Here is a 19,390-nt window from a genome sequence, read left to right as displayed (position 1 = left end):
CGCCCCTCCCCACCCAGACCTCACGGACTGTCTCGCTGCCGGCTCCCTGAAAGGGGGAAAAAAAAACACCAAAAAACAGCAATCTGCTGAGGGCAAGAAGGGAGGCTCAACCCAGCCTCAACTGCAGAATTAATCAACAAATTAATTAACTAACTTTGGGAGCTGGGGTGCTAAAGAAGGGCCGGGCTCCGAGAAGTGGGGGCACGTAAAAGCGGGCACCCATTCCCAGACTCCAAAAAAGCCATTTTTTTTTCCCCTACATTTTGTCCCTTCTGGCTTCTCACTGATCCCTTATCTTTTTGCATTTCAGTAGCCCCCGGCAGGGGTGGAACTGAAGCGGCTGGAGAGTAATTATCAGACAATAGCCCAAAGCATATCTTTAAATGCTCTGTTCTAACACTGACAAAACTTCCAGGCTGGGGAAAGACTTGTATAAGAGAGTCTTTTTTTTTTTTTTTTTCTTTCTTCTTTTTCTTGATTTCTTTTATACTTTTTTTTTTTTTTTTTAAATCTAAAAGTAATATATGTGGTTATTTTCTATCGGAAAGCCCAGGTTGGGGGACTGGGCTGGGCTTGGGGGAGACAGAGTACCCACAGTGTCTTTGAATTCCGTATTCACTACTGAAGGCCTCCACCCCCGTCTTTAATTCGCAACTCAGGCTGACCAAGGATTCTACCTGGAGAGGCCCCAAAGAGGAGAGAGGAGAAGGGAATAGTGCCTCTGAGAGACAACTGGAGTTCTGAGGATTGGGAGAGTGGAGGGAGGTCCAGCTAAACTGGCAGTCCTTCTTCTGGGAATTCAGACCCCAGGGCCTGGAATTCAGATTCCAGCTTCAGTCAGCCACGCCCCTGACAGGATCAGAGTCACCAGGAGAACTAAAGGCTCCATACCTCCTTACACTGGTGGGGGAGCTGCGGGCTGGCTACCGCCACCTGCTGGACAGGAGAGGAAAAGCACCAATTCTAAAGGCCTCATACGAGGGTCTCATTCTCAGAAAAACTCCATACCCTCCAAATGAGACCTGGGCCTCACTAGACTGGGAAAATCTGACTAGGGTCGATCATATCTGAGGAGACCCACTCAGAAAAAGGTTACATAGAGGCAGAGCAAGAAACAGAAAAAACAAGAGGGGAAAAATTCTGATCCACTAAATAGAACCTAAGTTAGAGGTCTAGAATAAGTTGAACTGAATAACAGAGGCCAGAGAACAAAGCCAACCAACAAGAAAACCACTAGGTAAAAGACAGAAAACAAGCTCCAAAATAAACTAATCAAGAAAATCAGATGCCTAGACAACTTAAGATAACGAGCCATACCAGGAAACACGAAAACATGGACCAGCCAAAGGAACAAACTAATAGCTCAGCTGAGACACAGGAGTGGAGGCAACTAATGCTAAATAAATTTGATGAAATGAAGGAAGATATAGCAAAAGAGCTGAAGGATATAAAGAAGACACTGGCTGACCATAAAGAAGAATTCATAAACTTAAAAAAACAAATGGCAGAACACATGGGAATGAAGGCCACAATGGAGGAGATGAAAAATACAATGGAGGGACACAACAGTAGATTTGAACAGGCAGAAGAAAGGATCAGTGAACTGGAACACAGGCCATTCGAATTCATACACACAAAAGAACAGTTGGTGAAAAAAATGGAAAACTATGAGCAGGGTCTTAGGGAGCTGAGTGACAACATGAAACGCACAAATATACGTGTTATGGGTATCCCAGAAGGAGAAGAGAGGGGAAAAGGGGCAGAAAGAGTAATAGAAGACATATTCACTGAAAATTTCCCAACTCGTATAAACGACAGAAAATTAGAGATTCAAGAGGTACAACGTACCCCAAATAGAGTAGATCCCAATAGACCTACTCCAAGACACTTACTGGTCAGATTGTCCAATGTCAAAGACAAAGAGAGGATTCTGAAAGCAGCAAGAGAAAAGCAATCCATCACATACAAGGGAAGGTCAATATGACTACGTACAGATTTCTCTGCAGAAACCATGGAGGCAAGAAGACAGTGGCATGATATATTTAAGATACTGAAAGAGAAAAACTGCCAACCAAGAATTCTATATCCAGCAAAACTTTCCTTCAGAAATGAGAGAGAGATTAAAACATTTTCAGACAAACAGACACTGAGAGAGTTTGTGAATAAGAGACCGGCACTACAAGAAATACTAAAGGGAGTGCTACAGGCTGATAGGAAAAGACAGGAGAGAGAGAGTTGGAGAAGAGTGCAGAAATGAAGATTATCAGGAAAGGTAAAAGGAGAGGAAAAAATAAGATATGACATATAAATTCCAAAAAACAAAATGGTAGTAGAAAGTACTGCCCTTACAGTAATAACACTAAATGTAAATGGATTAAACTCCGCAATAAAAAGACACAGACTGGCAGAATGGATTAAAAAACAGGACCCATCTATATGCTGTCTACAAGAAACTCACTTTAGACACAAGGACAAACATAGAGTGAAAGTGAAAGGTTGGAAAAAGATATTTCATGCAAACAACAACCAGAAAAAAGCGGGAGTAGCTATATTAATATCAGACAAGTTAGACTTTAAAAGCGAAACAATTAAAAGAGACAAAGAAGGACACTATATATTAATAAAAGGGTCAATTCATCAAGAAAACATAACAGTAATAAATATTTATGCACCAAACCAGAATGCCCCAAAATTCATGAGGCAAACACTGCGATCACTGAAAGGAGAAATAGATACCTCTACAATTATAGTTGGAGACTTCAGTACTCCACTCATCAATGGATAGAACATCTAGACAGAGGATCACTAAAGAAACAGAGATGTTGAATTATATGATACACGAACTAGAATTGACAGACATTTATAGAACACTACATCCAACAACAGCAGGATACACTTTTTTCTCAAGTGCTCATGGAACATTTTCTAGGATAGAGCACATGTTGGGTCACAAAGCAAGTCTCAACAAATTTAAAAATATTGATATTATACAAAACACTTTCTCAGACCACAATGGAATGAAGTTGGAAATAAATAAAAGGCAGAAGGTCATAAAATTCACTAACATATGGAGGCTAAACAACACCCTCTTAGAAAACCAGTGGGTAAAGGAAGAAATTACAAGAGAAATTAGTAAATACCTCGAGGCAAATGACAATGAAAACACAACTTATCAAAACTTATGGGATGCAGCAAAGGCGTTGCTGACAGGGAAATTTATTGCCCTAACTGCCTATATTAAAAGAGAAGAGAGAGCAATAATTGAAGAGTTAACTGCTCACCTGGAGCAATTAGAGAAAGAACAGCAAACTAACCCCAAAGCAAGCAGAAGGGAAGAAATAACAAAGATTAGAGCAGAAATAAATGCAATTGAGAACAGGAAAACAATAAAGAGAATCAACAAAACCAGAAGTTGGTTCTTTGAGAAAAATCAATACAATCGATGGACCACTGGCTAGGCTAACAAAAAAAAAAAGAGAGAGCAGATGCAAATAAATGCAATCAGAAATGGGAAAGGAAATATAACTACCGACCCTGCAGAAATTAAGGAGATAATGAGAAGATACTATGAGCTACTATATGCTAATAAACTAGACAACTTAGATAAAATGGACAACTTCCTAGAAAAGCATAAACAACCAACATTAACTCAAGAAGAAATAGATGACCTCAACAAACCAATCACAAGTAAAGAGATTGAGTCAGTCATCAAAAAGCTCCCAAAAAGGAAAAGCCCAGGACCAGATGGTTTCACATGTGAATTCTACCAAGCATTCAAGAACGAATTAGTACCAATCCTGCTCAATCTCTTCAAAAAAATTGAAGAAGAGGGAAAGCTACCTAACTCTTTCTACGAAGCCATCATCACCCTAATACCAAAACCAGGCAAAGATACTACAAAAAAAGAAAATTATAGACCAATTTCTTTAATGAATATAGATGCAAAAATCCTCAACAAAATACTTGCAAATCGAATCCAGCAGCACATTAAAAGAATTATACACCATGACCAGGTGGGATTTATTCCAGGTATGCAAGGCTGGTTCAACACAAGAAAATCACTTAATGTAATACACCACATCAATAAATCAAAGAAGAAGAAACACATGATCATCTCGATTGATGCAGAAAAGGCATTTGACAAAATTCAACATCCTTTCCTGATGAAAACACTTCAAAGGATAGGAATACAAGGGAACTTTTTCAATATGATAAAGGCAATATATGAAAAACCCACAGCTAACATCACACTCAATGGGGAGAGACAGAAAGCTTTTCCTCTAAGATCAGGAACAAGACAGGGATGCCCACTATCACCCTTGTTATTCAACATTGTGCTGGAAGTTCTAGCTAGAGCAATTAGGCAAGAAAAAGAAATAAAAGGCATCCAAATTGGAGAGGAAGAAGTAAAACTTTCACTATTTGCGGATGACATGGTTCTATATGTAGGAAATCCAGAAAAACCTACATCAAAGCTACTAGAACTAGTCAATGAATACAGAAAAGTAGCAGGCTACAAGATCAACACGCAAAAATCTGTAGTGTTCCTATACACAAGTAATGTGCAACAAGAGGAGGAAATCAAGAAAAAAATCCCATTTACAATAGCAACCAAAAGAATCAAGTATTTAGGAATAAACTTAACCAAGGACACAAAAGACCTTTACATAGAAAACTATAAGAAACTGCTAAAAGAAATTAAACAAGACCTGAAAAACTGGAAGAACATACCATGTTCATGGATTGGAAGACTAAATATAGTTAAGATGGCAATTTTACCTGAATTGATTTACAGATTCAATGCAATACCAATTCAAATCCCAACAACTTACTTTACAGAAATAGAAAAACCAATAACTAAATTTATTTGGAAGGGTAAGGTGTCCCGAATAGCCAAAAATGTCTTGAGAAAGAGGAAAGAAGTGGGAGGTCTCACACTACCTGTCTTTGAAGCATATTACAAAGCTACAGTGCTCAAAACAGCATGGTACTGGCATAAGGACAGATATACTGATCAATGGAATCGAATTGAGTGTTCAGAAGTAGACCCTCACATCTATGGACAACTGATCTTTGATAAGGCAGTGAAGCCAAAGCAACTGGGAAAGAGCAGCCTGTTCAATAAATGGTGTTTGGAGAACTGGATATCCATTTCCAAGAGAATGAAAGAGGATGTCCATCTCACACCTTATACCAAAATTAACTCAAAGTGGATCAAAGACCTAAACATTAGCACCAAGACCATAAAACTCTTAGAAGAAAATGTAGGGCAATATCTTAAAGATCTTGTGAAAGGAGGTGGTTTCTTAGACCTCACACCCAAGGCACGAGCAACCCAAGAACAAATAGACAAAAGGGATCTCCTCAAAATTAAACACTTTTGTACATCAAAGGACTTTGTCAGAAAAGTAAAAAAGCAACCTACACAATGGGAGATGATATTTGGAAACCACATATCAGATAAGGGTTTAATATCCCGAATATATAAAGGAATCCTGCATCTCAATAACAGAAAGACAAACAATCTAATTAAAAAATGGGCAAAAGACATGAACAGACATTTTTCTGAAGAGGAAATACAAATGGCTCAAAAGCATATGAAAAAATGCTCAACTTCACTGGCTATTAAGGAAATGCAAATCAAAACCACAATGAGATATCATCTCACACCTACCAGAATGGCCATTATCCAAAAAACAGAAAATGACAAGTGCTCGAGAGGATGTGGAGAAAGAGGCACACTTATTCATTGTTGGTGGGAATGTAGAATGGTGCAACCACTCTGGAAGACAGTATGGAGGTTCCTCAGGAAGCTAAATATAGATTTGCCGTATGACCCAGCTATTCCATTGCTGGGTATATACTCAGAGGAACTGAAACTTAAGACACAAACAGACATTTGTAAACCAATGTTTATTGCAGCATTATTCACAATTGCCAAGAGATGGAAACAGCCCAAATGTCCATCAAAAGACGAGTGGATAAACAAACTGTGGTATATACACATGATGGAATATTATGCAGCTGTAAGACAGAACAAAGACATGGATCATGTAATAATGTGGATGAACCTTGAGGACATTATGTTGAGTGAAGTTAGCCAGAAACAAAAGGACAGATTCTGTATGGTCTCACTAATATGAACAGACATTAAGGAACACTTTGGGAGTTAAAACCTGACAACACAGGCAACCAGGAGATAGAAAGAGGGCAGAGATCAGCCATTTGATGCTGAAGGAATACAGAATGTTTAGGATTGATTGCATAGATCCAGAAATAGATAGCATAATACTGTGTGATGGTAGCACGGTATTGTAAGTACACTGAACAAAGATGTCTGTGAGTAAAGCTGAAAGAGGTGGGATAGGAGAATGTATGACACCAGAGGTAAAGATAGATGATAAAGACTGGGACTGTATAACGTGGCAAAAACTGGAGTGGCCAATGACTGTTACTAAATATACAAATATAAAAATGTTTTTGCATGTGGGAAAGCAAATGAATGTCAACCATGTAGAAATTTGAAAAAGGGATGGTATTCAGGAAAAAACATAATCAAAGCAAACGAGTCTATGGTCAACAGTAACATTGTAACATACCTCCATTAAATGTAACAAAGGCAATATGCCAATGCTAAATATATATGAGAGGGGGATATAGGGGAGTAATATGGGATTCTTGGTAGTGGTGTTATTTGCTGTCCTTACTAGTATATTGTATTGTATCACATGTTATTTTTCTTTTTATCATTTTTTTCTTATTGCTAAAAAAAAAAAAAGTTTTTCTTGTAGTAATCAGTATGTTCAAGTGCTGATTGTGGTGATAAATGTACAACTTTATGATGATACCATGAACAACTGATTGTACACTGTGGATAAATGTATGGTATGTGAATATAACTCTATAAAATTGTAGGAAAATATATATATAGGAGTAAAAGTGTTGGAGAAAACATGGTGAGAGGGATGATGCCTCACCAATACGGACTAACTACAATGTGTAAACTCAGAATTGAATCTTAGAACATAGCCTAACTTGGACACAATAATTGTAATAGTCCCTAGATTGTAAGCTCTTACAGCAGTTAACTCTATCGCTGAATTGTAAGGCCTATCTCTAAACTTTGAGATGCTGATTCCCTAGCGTATAACCTGATTGGTCTCTGGAACAATGCATATCTCTGAGACACCTGAAACTCAGAGCTAGAGCTCGGCAGATATGAATGTCAGTATTAGTGCATACGGCCACTGTCAAAAAAAAAAAAAAAAAGCTGAAAAAGTGCCCAAACTTCAGTTAGTGATATGAATGAAGGAGGTCTGGTTAAGACCAGGGCAAGCTAGGCTAAAGTATAAAGGTTGAAACTGATTGTGTTTTAAAACTTCAACTTTCATATGAGACCAAGGGAATAGATACCTATTTGGTACAGGATCTAAATTTTCTAAACGGTACAACTCTACAGTTGATTTGTTCAGACACCACAATTGCATGGAACTTTGAATAGGAAGTGAGATACAGTAGGTTAGTATAGGCTGGAGTGAAATAGTGACACATTGTAGAGTAATTTGGGCAGACAATAAAAAATATATTTACAGCCTCCCCCTCCCCAGCCCCGAGGATCTGGGGGAAGGTGCGGATGTGTTGGACATCCTCACCTGGACTGGTGTTGATGTTGTCACGAGCATCGGGACTGGCGGTTTGATGTGCTGAGCCCTCGAGCATGGGACTTGCCCTTATGAGGCTCATTACCACAAAGGAGACTCAGAAGTTGTATGTAATAGTGCCTAAGAGTCTCCCCCTGAGTACCTCTTTGTTGCTCAGATGTGGCCCTCTCTCTCTCTAACTGAGCCATCTCGACAGGTGAACTCGCTGCCCTCCCCCCTACGTGGGACCCGACCCCCAGGGGTGTAAATCTCCCTGGCAACGCGGAGTATGACTCCCGGGGATGAATGTGGACCCGGCATTGTGGGCCTGAGAGTATCTTCTTGACCAAAAGGGGGATGCAAAATGAGACGAAATAGTTTCAGTGGCTGAGAGATTCCAGATGGAGTCGAGAGGTCACTCTGGTGGACATTCTTACGCACTATATAGATAACACCTCTTAGGCTTTAATGTATTAGAATAGCTAGAAGTAAATACCTGAAGCTACCAAACTCCAACCCAGCAGTCTGGACTCCTGAAGACAATTATATAATAATGTAGATTACAAGGGGTGACAGTGTGATTGTGAAGACCTTGTGGATCACACCCCCTTTAGCTAGTGTATGGATGAGTGGAGGAATGGGGATAAAAACTAAAGGACAAATGGGGTGGGATGGGGGGATGATTTGGGTGTTCTTTTTTCACTTTTATTTTTTATTCTTGTTCTGGTTCTTCCTGATGTAAGGAAAATGCTCAGAGATAGATTGTGGTGATGAACACATAACTATGTTATCATACTGTGGACAGTGGATTGTATATCATGGATGATTGTATGGTGTGTGAATGTATTTCAATAAAACTGAATTCAATAAAAAAAAATTGAAGAAAATGGAACACTACCTAACTCATTTTATGAAGCTAACATCAATCTAATACCAAAACCAGGCAAAGATGCTACAAGAAAGGAAAACTACCAGCCAATCTCCCTAATGAATATAGACGCAAAAATCCTCAACAAAATACTTGCAAATCGAATCCAAAGACACATTAAAAAAATCATGCAACATGACCAAGTGGGGTTCATTCCAGGCATGCAAGGATGGTTCAACATAAGAAAATCAATCAATGTATTACAACACATTAACAATTCAAACGGGAAAAATCAAATGATCATCTAAATAGATGTTGAAAAAGCATTTGACAAAATCCAACATCTATTTTTGATAAAAACACCTCAAAAGGTAGGAATTGAAGGAAACTTACTCAATATGATAAAGAGCATATATGGAAAACTCAATGGTGAGAGACTGAAAGCCTTCCCTCTAAGATCAGGAACAACACAAGGATGCCCGCTATCAACATTGTGCTGGAAGTGCTAGCCAGGGCAATCTGGCAAGACAAAGAAATAAAAGGCATCCAAATTGGAAAAGAAGAAGTAAAACTGTCATTGTTTGCAGATGATATGATCTTATATCTGGAAGACACTGAGAAATCGATACAGCTACTAGAGCTAATAAACAAATTTAGCAATGTAGCAGGATACAAGATTAATGCACATAAGTCAGTAATGTTTCTATATGCTAGAAATGAACAAACTCAAGAAAAAGATACCATTTTCAATAGCAACTAAAAAAATCAAGTACCTAGGAATAAACTTAACCAAAGATGTAAAAGACCTATACAAAGAAAACTGCATAACTCTACTAAAAGAAATAGAAGGGGACCTTGAAAGATGGAAAAATATTCCATGTTCATGGATAGGAAGGCTTAATTGTCATTAAGATGTCAATTCTACCCAAACTCATCTACAGATTCAATGCAATCCCAATCAAAATTCCAACCACCTACTTGGCAGACTTGGGAAAGTTAGTTATCAAATTTATTTGGAAAGGGAAGATGCCTCGAATTGCTAAAGACCCTCTAAAAAAGAAAAAGGAAGTGGGAGGACTTAGATTCCCTGACTTTGAAGCTTATTATAAAACCACAGTTGTCAAAACAGCATGGTACTGGCACAGAGATAGACATAGAGATCAATGGAATCGAATTGAGAATTCGGAGATAGACCCCCAGATCTATGGCCGACTGATCTTTGATAAGGCCCCCAAAGTCACTGAACTGGGTCGTAATGGTCTTTTCAACAAATGGGGCTGGGAGAGTTGGATATCCATATCCAAAAGAATGAAAGAGGACCCCTACCTCACACCCTACACAAAAATGAACTCAAAATGGACCAAAGATCTCAATATGAAAGAAAGTACCATAAGACTACTAGAAGATAATGTAGGAAAACATCTTCAAGACCTTGTATTAGGTGGCCACTTCCTAGACTTTATACCCAAAGCACAAGCAACAAAAGAAAGAATAGATAAATGGGAACTCCTCAAGCTTAGAAGTGTCTGTACCTCAAAGGAATTTGTCAAAAAGGTAAAGAGGCAGCCAACTCAATGGGAAAAAATTTTTGGAAACCATGTATCTGACAAAAGACTGATATCTTGCATATATAAAGAAATCCTACAACTCAATGACAGTAGTACAGACAGCCCAATTATAAAATGGGCAAAAGATATGAAAAGACAGTTCTCCAAAGAGGAAATACAAATGGCTAAGAAACACATGAAAAAATGTTCAGCTTCACTAGCTATTAGAGAGATGCAAATTAAGACCACGAGATACCATCTCACACTGATTAGAATGGCTGCCATTAAGCAAACAGGAAACTACAGATGTTGGAAGGGATGTGGAGAAATTGGAACTCTTATTCATTGTTGGTGGGACTGTATAATGGTTCAGCCACTCTGGAAGTCAGTCTGGCAGTTCCTTAGAAAACTAGATATAGAGTTACTGTTCGATCCAGCAATTGCACTTCTCGGTATATACCCGGAAGATCGTGAAGCAGTGACACGAACAGATATCTGCACGCCAATGTTCATAGCAGCATTATTCACAATTGCCAAGAGATGGAAACAACCCAAATGTCCTTCAACAGATGAGTGGATAAACAAAATGTGGTATATACACATGATGGAATAGTACACAGCAGTAAGAAGGAACGATCTCGTGAAACATGACAACATGGATGAACCTTGCAGACATAATGCTGAGCGAAATAAGCCAGGCACAAAAAGAGAAATATTATATGCTACCACTAATGCGAACGTTGAAAAATGCAAAACATGGTTTATAATGTAGAATGTAGGGGAACTAGCAATAGAGAGAAATTAAGGAAGAGGGAACAATAATCCAAGAAGAAATAGATAAGCTATCATGGGTAAATTTAACATTCTGGGAATGCCCAGGAATGACTATGGTCTGTTAATTTCTGATGGGTATAGTAGGACCAAGTTCACAGAAATGTTGCTGTTAGGTAACTTTCTTGGGGTAGAGTAGGAACATGTTGGAAGTAAAGTAGTTATCTTAGGTTAGTTGTCTTTTTCTTACTCCCTTGTTATGATCTCTTTGAAATGTTCTTTTATTGTATTTTTTAAAAATTTTTTTATTTTTCCTACAGTTGATTAAAAAAAAAAAAGTTAAAAAAAAACAAGGAAAAAAATATGTAGAGCCCCCTTGAGGAGCCTGCGGAGAATGCAGGGGTATTGGCCTACCCCACCTCGATGGTTGCTAACATGACCACAGACATAGGAGACTGGTGGTTTGATGGGTTGAGCCCTCTACCACAGGATTTACCCTTGGGAAGACTGTTGCTGCAAAGGAGAGGCTAGGCCTAAGAGCCTCCTCCCGAATGCCTCTTTGTTGCTCAGATGTGGCCCTGTCTCTCTAGCTAAGCCAACTTGAAAGGTGAAATCACTGCCCTCCCCCCTACGTGGGATCAGACACCCAAGGGAGTGAATCTCCCTGGCAACGTGGAATATGACTCCCGGGGAGGAATACAGACCTGGCATCGTGGGATGGAGAACATCTTCTTGACCAAAAGGGGGATGTGAAAGGAAATGAAATAAGCTTCAGTGGCAGAGAGATTCCAAAAGGAGCCGAGAGGTCACTCTGGTGGGCACTCTTACGCACAATTTAGACAACGCTTTTTAGGTTCCAAAATATTGGGGTAGCTGGTGGTGGATACCTGAAACTATCAAACTACAACCCAGAACCCATGAATCTCGAAGACAGTTGTATAAAAATGTAGCTTATGAGGGGTGACAATGGGATTGGGAAAGCCATAAGGACCACACTCCCCTTTGTCTAGTTTGTGGATGGATGAGTAGAAAAATACGGGAAGGAAACAAACAGACAAAGGTACCCAGTGTTCTTTTTTACTTCAATTGCTCTTTTTCACTTTAATTATTATTCTTGTTATTTTTGTGTGTGTGCTAATGAAGGTGTCAGGGATTGATTTAGGTGATGAATGTACAACTATGTAATGGTACTGTGAACAATCGAATGTATGATTTGTTTTGTATGACTGCGTGGTATGTGAATATATCTCAATAAAATGAAGATTTAAAAAAAAATCTAAGTACTTCAAATGGAATAAACATGATGCTATTAGAAAGACTAGTTGGGTGACATAATTGGATTGGAGAGGGGATAAGGAAAGACCTTGCTGAAGAAGTGCTGTTCAAGCTCAGAATTAGAGGGTAAGCAGGAGCCAGCCAGGCAGAGAGGAGAAGGAAACACATTCTCAGTAAAGCAAAGTGATATAATTTGAATTGCTTTTGGAAATATCATCTGGCTTCTCTGTGGAGGATGGGCTGTGGGGGTGGGAGGACAGGGAAGCGTAGAAGCAAGGCAATCAGTAAGGCGTTTGGAACGGACCACAGCTTTTACAACCCACTCAACAAAGCACCAGAAGTGCACAGCGACAGCAGCATGTTCACTTGGTTCAGCTTACATCAGAGACAGTTAGGTTGTCTGTGATTCAGGCAGTAGGGAAGAAAGGAGATTGTGTCAGTAGCAGCAAGGTGGGGTTCCCAGGTCTCAATTCTTAATTTTACAAGTGGGTCAGTGGGATTGATAGTTAGGAACAGATGTGTGTGTGTTTGACTACAAGATGAGGATTATAAGAGAAAAAGCCTGCAAGTACTCACTACCCAGGGGTAATAAGAGATTTTCATGGAAGCCTTTATAAGATTTAATTTGCAAGAGTTATCTGTATTACTGTTATTGAATTGTTGGGATTTATTTTGTTTTGTGCTTCTTCTAAGATCATATGTTTAAAATTGATGACAAATCAACAAAGAGGACATTTAAGAAAGGTTCATTTAGGCAGAGCATTGTTTTAGTACATCAATACTGAATGCTTCATATCAAAGTTGCTAGGGATGGCGAACTCCCAAGGAAAAAAATTCTAGTGGGTAAAGGGAGTGTCTGCTAGTGATAGATTTCTGTTGATTTCGAGATCTTGACTAATTCCAAGTTCTCTTTCCATTTAAAATTAAGCACCTCTGCAATTATGAACTACACTTCACCCTTTGTAATTTTTATGTCTTTGTGTATGTGCACTTAAGATTTGCAAGACATTAAGTATTTTTATGCATTTCTTTTAGAAAAATTGTACATGGCTGGTTGTACATTTTTATATTATGTAGAAAAAGATTCGATAACACATTGAAAAGTCTTTAGCAAATGAACACGGATTTCTTAGCACTTAGGTACTGATACAAAATGGCTAATATATCTATTTATATCCCTCTAGAGTTAAATTTTTTTTCTCAGAGAAGTTGTAGGTTTACAGAAAAATGCAGAAAATAAGAGTTCCCATGTACCACCCGTGACCCCATTATTAACACCTTGCATTAGTATGGTACATTTGTTTCAATTGATGAAAGAATATTATTATAATTGGAGTATTAACTATAGTCCATGGTTTTCATTAGGGTTCACTGTGTTGTACAGTCCTCTAGTTCTGTAAAAAAAAATTTTATTCTAGTAACAGATATAAACCTAAAACTACACCTTTTAACCACATTCAAATATGTAATTCAGTGCTGTTAAGTAGGTTCACAATGTTAGGCGACCATCACCACCATCCATTACCAAACCTTTTCCATCACCCAAATAGAAACTGTACAATTTAAGCATCAATTGCCCTTCCCTATCCCCTCACTAAGTCAAGAATCCCTCATTCCAACAGACTACTTTTATTTTAGGAAATAGAAGTGCATCAGCAATGTAGTTCTAAGTAGGCCAGTTATGAATGTGGAATGAAGGGATAAAATAAAGTTTTCCACTCTGATATCTCCATTAAGAAGCTCCTCTTTGTATAAAATACTCCATGGCAAAGTTGCTTCTATTTAGTGAGTTTGATCTTGGCTTTCATCTAAACCTTTTGATCTTGAAAGAAGGATGGAGTAGCAAAAGAGAGGGCAAGACAGACTTTCTTTAAAGAAATGCCATAAAGTTAAAGGGATGGTCAGGATCAGCAATTGCGACCTGACTCCCCGTCTTTCCCCACCCAGTGCCACCCCCCACCCGGACCTGGTTCAGCCAACTTCTGAAGTGGACGGGAAGGAAGCCTTTTTGGGGTCGGTGGAAAGACTTGGATATCGCACAGTTTTATAAACTAAGCGGAAACTTTCCCCCTAATTATGAAAAAAGATCGGCTGTTTTTAAATTCAGCCGGGTCCCGGGTAGTTTGAAGGCTGCGTGTCTCCACCGGCCGGGCGGAGAGCGAGGCTTGGCTTTTACCAGCTCCGGGCCTCTCCCGGGGGAGGTCACCTGCCGCCGCCCCGGATTCCGGAGGGGCCACTGACAAACGCCTACTTAATGGCGTCTAATCCATTCGCGGGCAATGCTCCATTAGCAAAGTTCCTTTCCCTCCGCGAAAGCCATCAGGACACTTAGGCTTCTGACCCGACGAGAGAGTTCAGGCCGCCCGCGGGGGCGGGGGCGCTTCTCCTGCAGAGCCCTTTCGCCAGCGGGCGGGCAGCGCTTCCGCTCCTGCAGCGGCCACAAAAGCCCGTCGTTCGTCCCCAGGGTCCCGGGATGGGGTGGGGGTGGAAAGGTGAGGCGTGCGCGCCCGTGGCCCGTCCGCGCGTGGGAGAAAGCTGGCGCTGCCAGGCCCAGGAGAGAGGCAGAAAGATGTCTGCAAACAGAACAATAAAATAAAAGGCGCGCGGGGCGGGGAGGGGGCGGAGGCGACCTGCCGGGAGGGCAGCGCGGCCTCCTATACCTTTAAGGCAGGCCCCGCCCCCGCCCTCCCGCCCGCGCCACCGCCCGGGTCCCCGCGCCGCCCGCCGCCTGCGCTCCGCCTTAGGTGTTGCGGGCCGGGAGCGCGCGCTGCTCTGCGCCGGGCCGGCCCGGCGGGCGGGCGCTGGGTTGTGGGCTCCGGCGCGCCCGCTTCCATGCTCGCCTCCCGCGAGGCGAGGTAGAGGCCAGCGCCTAGTTGGTGGGGACGCGAGGGAGGGCGGCCGGGGTCGCTCCTGTGTAAACTTGACTCTGTCTCCTTCCCCCGCAGCCGCTGCAGAAGGAGCGCCAGGCCGGGGCGGAGTGCGGGCTCGCGCGGCAAGTGAGCGCCGAGGTGAGTGGCGGCCGGTCGGGCGGTTCCTGCGCTCCCCTTCCTCCCCGGGGCGGTGGGTCCCGCGCCGCGTCCCTGCTGCGCAGCCTCCGGCGCCGGCGCGCGACAGGCTCGGGAAGATGGCCCCTTGTTGGGGGGCTCCGGCGCGCACCCCGGGGACGAAGGTCACGGCCTCAGCGCGCCGCAGCCCGGAGCATGGGGGTCTGGGGGCCGCGCGCACTCCGGGCGCCCCGGGAGTCCGTTGCGCGGAGGCGGCCGGGCGAGCCGCGAAAGGTGCCTGTGGCTTCTCCAGGTGAAGCCGCGGAAGGTTGCGTCGCGAGGCGGTTGACCGTTTCTTTCTCTCGCCGAGGGGCGGCCCTCGGGACCCGCCGTCCTGCTTAAAATGCGCTATGGTTTTTGAACTTCAGGTCACGAAATGGATTCGAGTGAACCGGAGACCCAGAAAACGGAAACGAAGGGAGAACGAAGAGGTGTTTGAAAAGGTAGGGTCCTGAAAAATAGCACGGGATGGAGTTGGTGACAGATCTCTTTTGCCTCTGAGTACTTGACCGCAATAGAGTAGCAGCTTTCTATAAAGTTTTCAGGAAATGTACAGTAAACCGTAGATATAATTTATATGGATAGTGCTATAGGAATATGGGCTGATAATCCTAATGATTATCAACATACTGTGTTTTCATGAAATAAGAATGACCTGGGATGGACATTTGTTTCGTGCTTGTTAAATAAAGCAATAGGACTTAAGTGGATTCCATTATTATATTAGACCAGTATTATTTCTTATTGCAGGGTTAAAGGATCTCTGAAAAAAGAAAAACTGTGTTCAGAATAAATCAGCCAATCTTAGGTTTCTGTATGTGGTTGTAGCACAAACTGTAGCACACTCACTCACCTCGACTTCAGAGCCATCTCAAAATGGAGACAGAAGATGAAATAAGTGTATTAGTTTTGAAACACTGGGAGGGATTTTATTTATTGTAAAGCAAATGAGAAATTTGTTTTCCTAAATTCAGAATTTCAATATGTTGCTTCGCAGAAGTTGAGACTGCCTATTTTCCCCTGAAACTGTATTAAGTGAAAACTTGATTTGTCGGTGTAGTAAATATTATGAAGTCAGGTAAGTCACCTGTTGTTTCTTAAGTGACTTTTGTTGAAAACTCTTAAAAATAAGTGAATAATGTCTTTACAAATGTTACAGCAGATATGCTTTTTGTTGTTGTTTTTGCTTAATTATATTTTACTGGGGTTTTTTGTTTGTTCGATTTTTTATAGCACCGAGGGATTTAAAATAGCAGTGTGTTGTTTTTCTTCTGCTACAATGTATGATGCATCATTCCTCATTCTGAAGCCAAATTCTTGCTGATAGCCTTGCTGCCAACTTCTGTGATGTGTTGCTTTAGTATGGGCATGGCAGCGTCTGAGAATATGCACAAAGCCCATCATAATGAAGATGATACCAAAGTTGCAGAGTGCACTTGAGGATAGCACAGGGCATCTGCGAAGAGAATGGGAAAAAGAACCAACCTGGGACTATAATAGTTTGTAGCTAGACATTTGGGGTGTGAAAAATGGACCCTCAGCCCTTCTTTTTTTTAAAGAAAAGGGATGTATGTACTTCAGTTAAAGAGTAATGGAAAAAGTTTTCATTTTGAACAGTCTTGATTTTTCTGAGCATACCTCAGCCTGCTCTAGTAACTCGCCTTGTTTGTTTAACCCTCGTGGTTTAGGTGTTTTTGAAATGCTTGTGAGGTGACCAGTGAGATCATAAAATATCCCAAGAAGGAAAAAGAATTATGGTTTGCTTAGTATTTCAAAGAAATGTCTTCTACCTATGATTTTTTAAGCCGAAAATAAGATCTCCCAAACTCAGTGTGGCATGCACACAAAAAAAGAAGGGGAAGCTATTATCTTTGTAGATTGCTAGGCAGCGTCATTACTGCATTGAACCGGAAGTAACTGTATCTTTTGCACCCGTGGCTTCTGAGAATGATGTGACCACCATGTCTTCTGAGAATGAGAAGAGTGAAGGGGACCCTGAGGATTTTATGTTCAAGAGAATGGAAATTCTTCACTGAACCTCTTCTACTTGACAAAGGCTGTTGTGTTAGATCTCACAGGGAAGACGAATGGCTGGCTGACTTTGAAAGTTTGGGCAGCAGTCTTGAAGAGGGCCTGAAAATGAAGTAGTCAGAACCACTATTCAGAACTTCCTTTCAAGGAATGAAGTTTAATGCTGACTTGCTTTGAGGGTGGAAGTGGGGAGGACAAAATGAAGGGGAGTTTCAGAGTCCTCTCAGTGAATACTAATTACCAGCTACTACAGTGTCTTAAATCTGTCTCCTGGCCTTAAGAAGCGCTTCTCGGCCCCTGGGACCACTGTTTGCCTCTGCCACACCTATAAGAGAGAGGTTGGAGTAAGCTGAGGCTAAGCGTGCAGTATTTTCAAGGGTGAGGTTAAAGGGAGAGAAATCCACGACAAAGGGCATTAGAACGATGTTCTGGAAGGCAGGGAAGACTTCCTGCAGCTGGGAGTTGAGTTGTGTCCCCTGATTCCCCGAATGTTCCAAAATACAGAGTGATCTCTGGGTGGTAATTAGTATGCAGCGGTCATATGTTAACCTTTAGCTAGGATTTGAACCTGTCATTTGCAGGAATCTAGGTAGTTATTCTTTAGTCTAATAAGTTTTTTTTCTAAAATATCTGCATACCACAAGTAGAAGGAAATTATTCCATTTTTCTTTTTTATGCATCCACTATAATTTTTCTACTATATTAGAATAAAGCTATGATCTTTTCTGCTTTTATTCATTTCTTGCAGGTGTTCATTTTAAATCTAGCTATTGCCTTTATTTGCCTACTTTATTTTCTTTGTCCCTACCCATTCCTCCTCCAAACACACTGCCCTTCCTCGAGACTCCTGTCCCCCCAATCTCTTGTCTCCATTTTCAGGCCTCTCTCAGGATTCAGCCTAGATGAGTTAATTTGGTTAACTAGTCTATATTTAACTCTAGGGCTATAGCATTTTTTCTCTGATAAGAGGATGCCATTTTTACCGACTTGTGGGAAATGGAAAACAGAAAACCTTCTGACCTGCGTCAGAAAGGAAAACAAACAGTCCAGTGCATGGCCAGAATCTAAAAATGGGCACTGGGCAAGGAATTATATGTAATGAATATAATCTTACAGCAGATATTTATTTTCCCCCTCAAAGAAAATCTTGAAGGTGCTCAGGGGTAGGAACAGCCTGTTATAACTTGAAATACTAGTGGAGTTTTTCAGCGAGGAAGGGACAGCAGAACAAAGTTACCCTGTGCTCTGCTGTGTGTTAAAATAACAAATAATGAAATAAAGTAAATTGAGTGAGTGAGATATACCGCCCAGATAAGGAATTTAAAATGCTTTCCATGCCTTTCCTTTATTTTAGGTTCCTGGCTGCTTCCACCCTCTTCTTGGGGCTACTCTCTCCCACCAGACAGCCGCACTGTTTTTCTCTGCTCCCTTACAGGTTCTCATTTCTTAACTTGCTGAAGATGCAGAATTCTCTCTTATGCATCTTCTTGTATCTTTTCTGACTTTTATCTCCATTTTATCTTATCTTTATATGTTAGCCCTTTTTGCACTGGTGTAACTGAACTCTTATACCGTTTCTTGTTCTCTTCATTTTGAATTACAAAACTCACCTCTCTTCTGCTTCTGGCCCTCAGGTATTTTCTCCTTACATTCTGATATTCTTCCTTTTTAAATATTTCAATTCTCTTTATTTAGTTTGAATAATTTTTGCCGCAGGGGGTCCTGAACGACTCCACAAAGAACAGTTAGGATGAGTGGATCCACAAGCTTTGCCAGGGGGAGGTAAAACAATGGTAATTGGAACAGTGAATTGTATCCTGTATATTTTTAAAAATAACGTTAATGGATTTTACCAAATGGGTATTGGTTTTGGAATGCACCACATTTCTTTTTCTTTTTTTTTTTTTCTGCTTTTATCTTGAATTGATCCAAAGATAAACGAATTATGCATCACATCACACTCAAATATGGAGGAATAATACACCAGTTTTTCATGAGTTTTAATAATTCTTTTGTCACTGTTCCGGGGATTAGAATATGTTGTACGATAATATTTTATGGCAGTATATTTGAGGAAATATACAAATGAGGTATGGTTCCATTAGAATACGAAAATTCCATTTTTCAGATCCTTTCTAGTATATCTGATAATATGCAGAAAACAAAGCATAAAGTAGCCATTTTTAGTCATCAGTAAGTATAAATGATGATATC

General features: G+C 40.8%; 1 protein-coding gene across 3 annotated transcripts in view; it reads left to right on the top strand.

Moving 5' to 3' along the window:
• Positions 1-19,390, top strand: part of LOC119505047 (zinc finger protein 300-like) — a 129,584-nt gene that overhangs the window by 88,453 nt on the left and 21,741 nt on the right. For all 3 annotated transcript variants that reach the window (XM_037797755.1, XM_037797753.1, XM_037797754.1), the window contains 2 exons: positions 15,047-15,109; positions 15,514-15,588. In XM_037797755.1, the coding sequence (XP_037653683.1) occupies positions 15,047-15,109; positions 15,514-15,584 (134 nt within the window). In that variant the 3' untranslated portion in view covers positions 15,585-15,588. The remainder of the gene's footprint in view (positions 1-15,046; positions 15,110-15,513; positions 15,589-19,390) is intronic.

The sequence above is a fragment of the Choloepus didactylus genome, chromosome 10, assembly GCF_015220235.1.
Source record: "Choloepus didactylus isolate mChoDid1 chromosome 10, mChoDid1.pri, whole genome shotgun sequence".
Taxonomy (NCBI): domain Eukaryota; kingdom Metazoa; phylum Chordata; class Mammalia; order Pilosa; family Megalonychidae; genus Choloepus; species Choloepus didactylus.
This window is presented reverse-complemented; position numbering and strand designations above follow the sequence as displayed.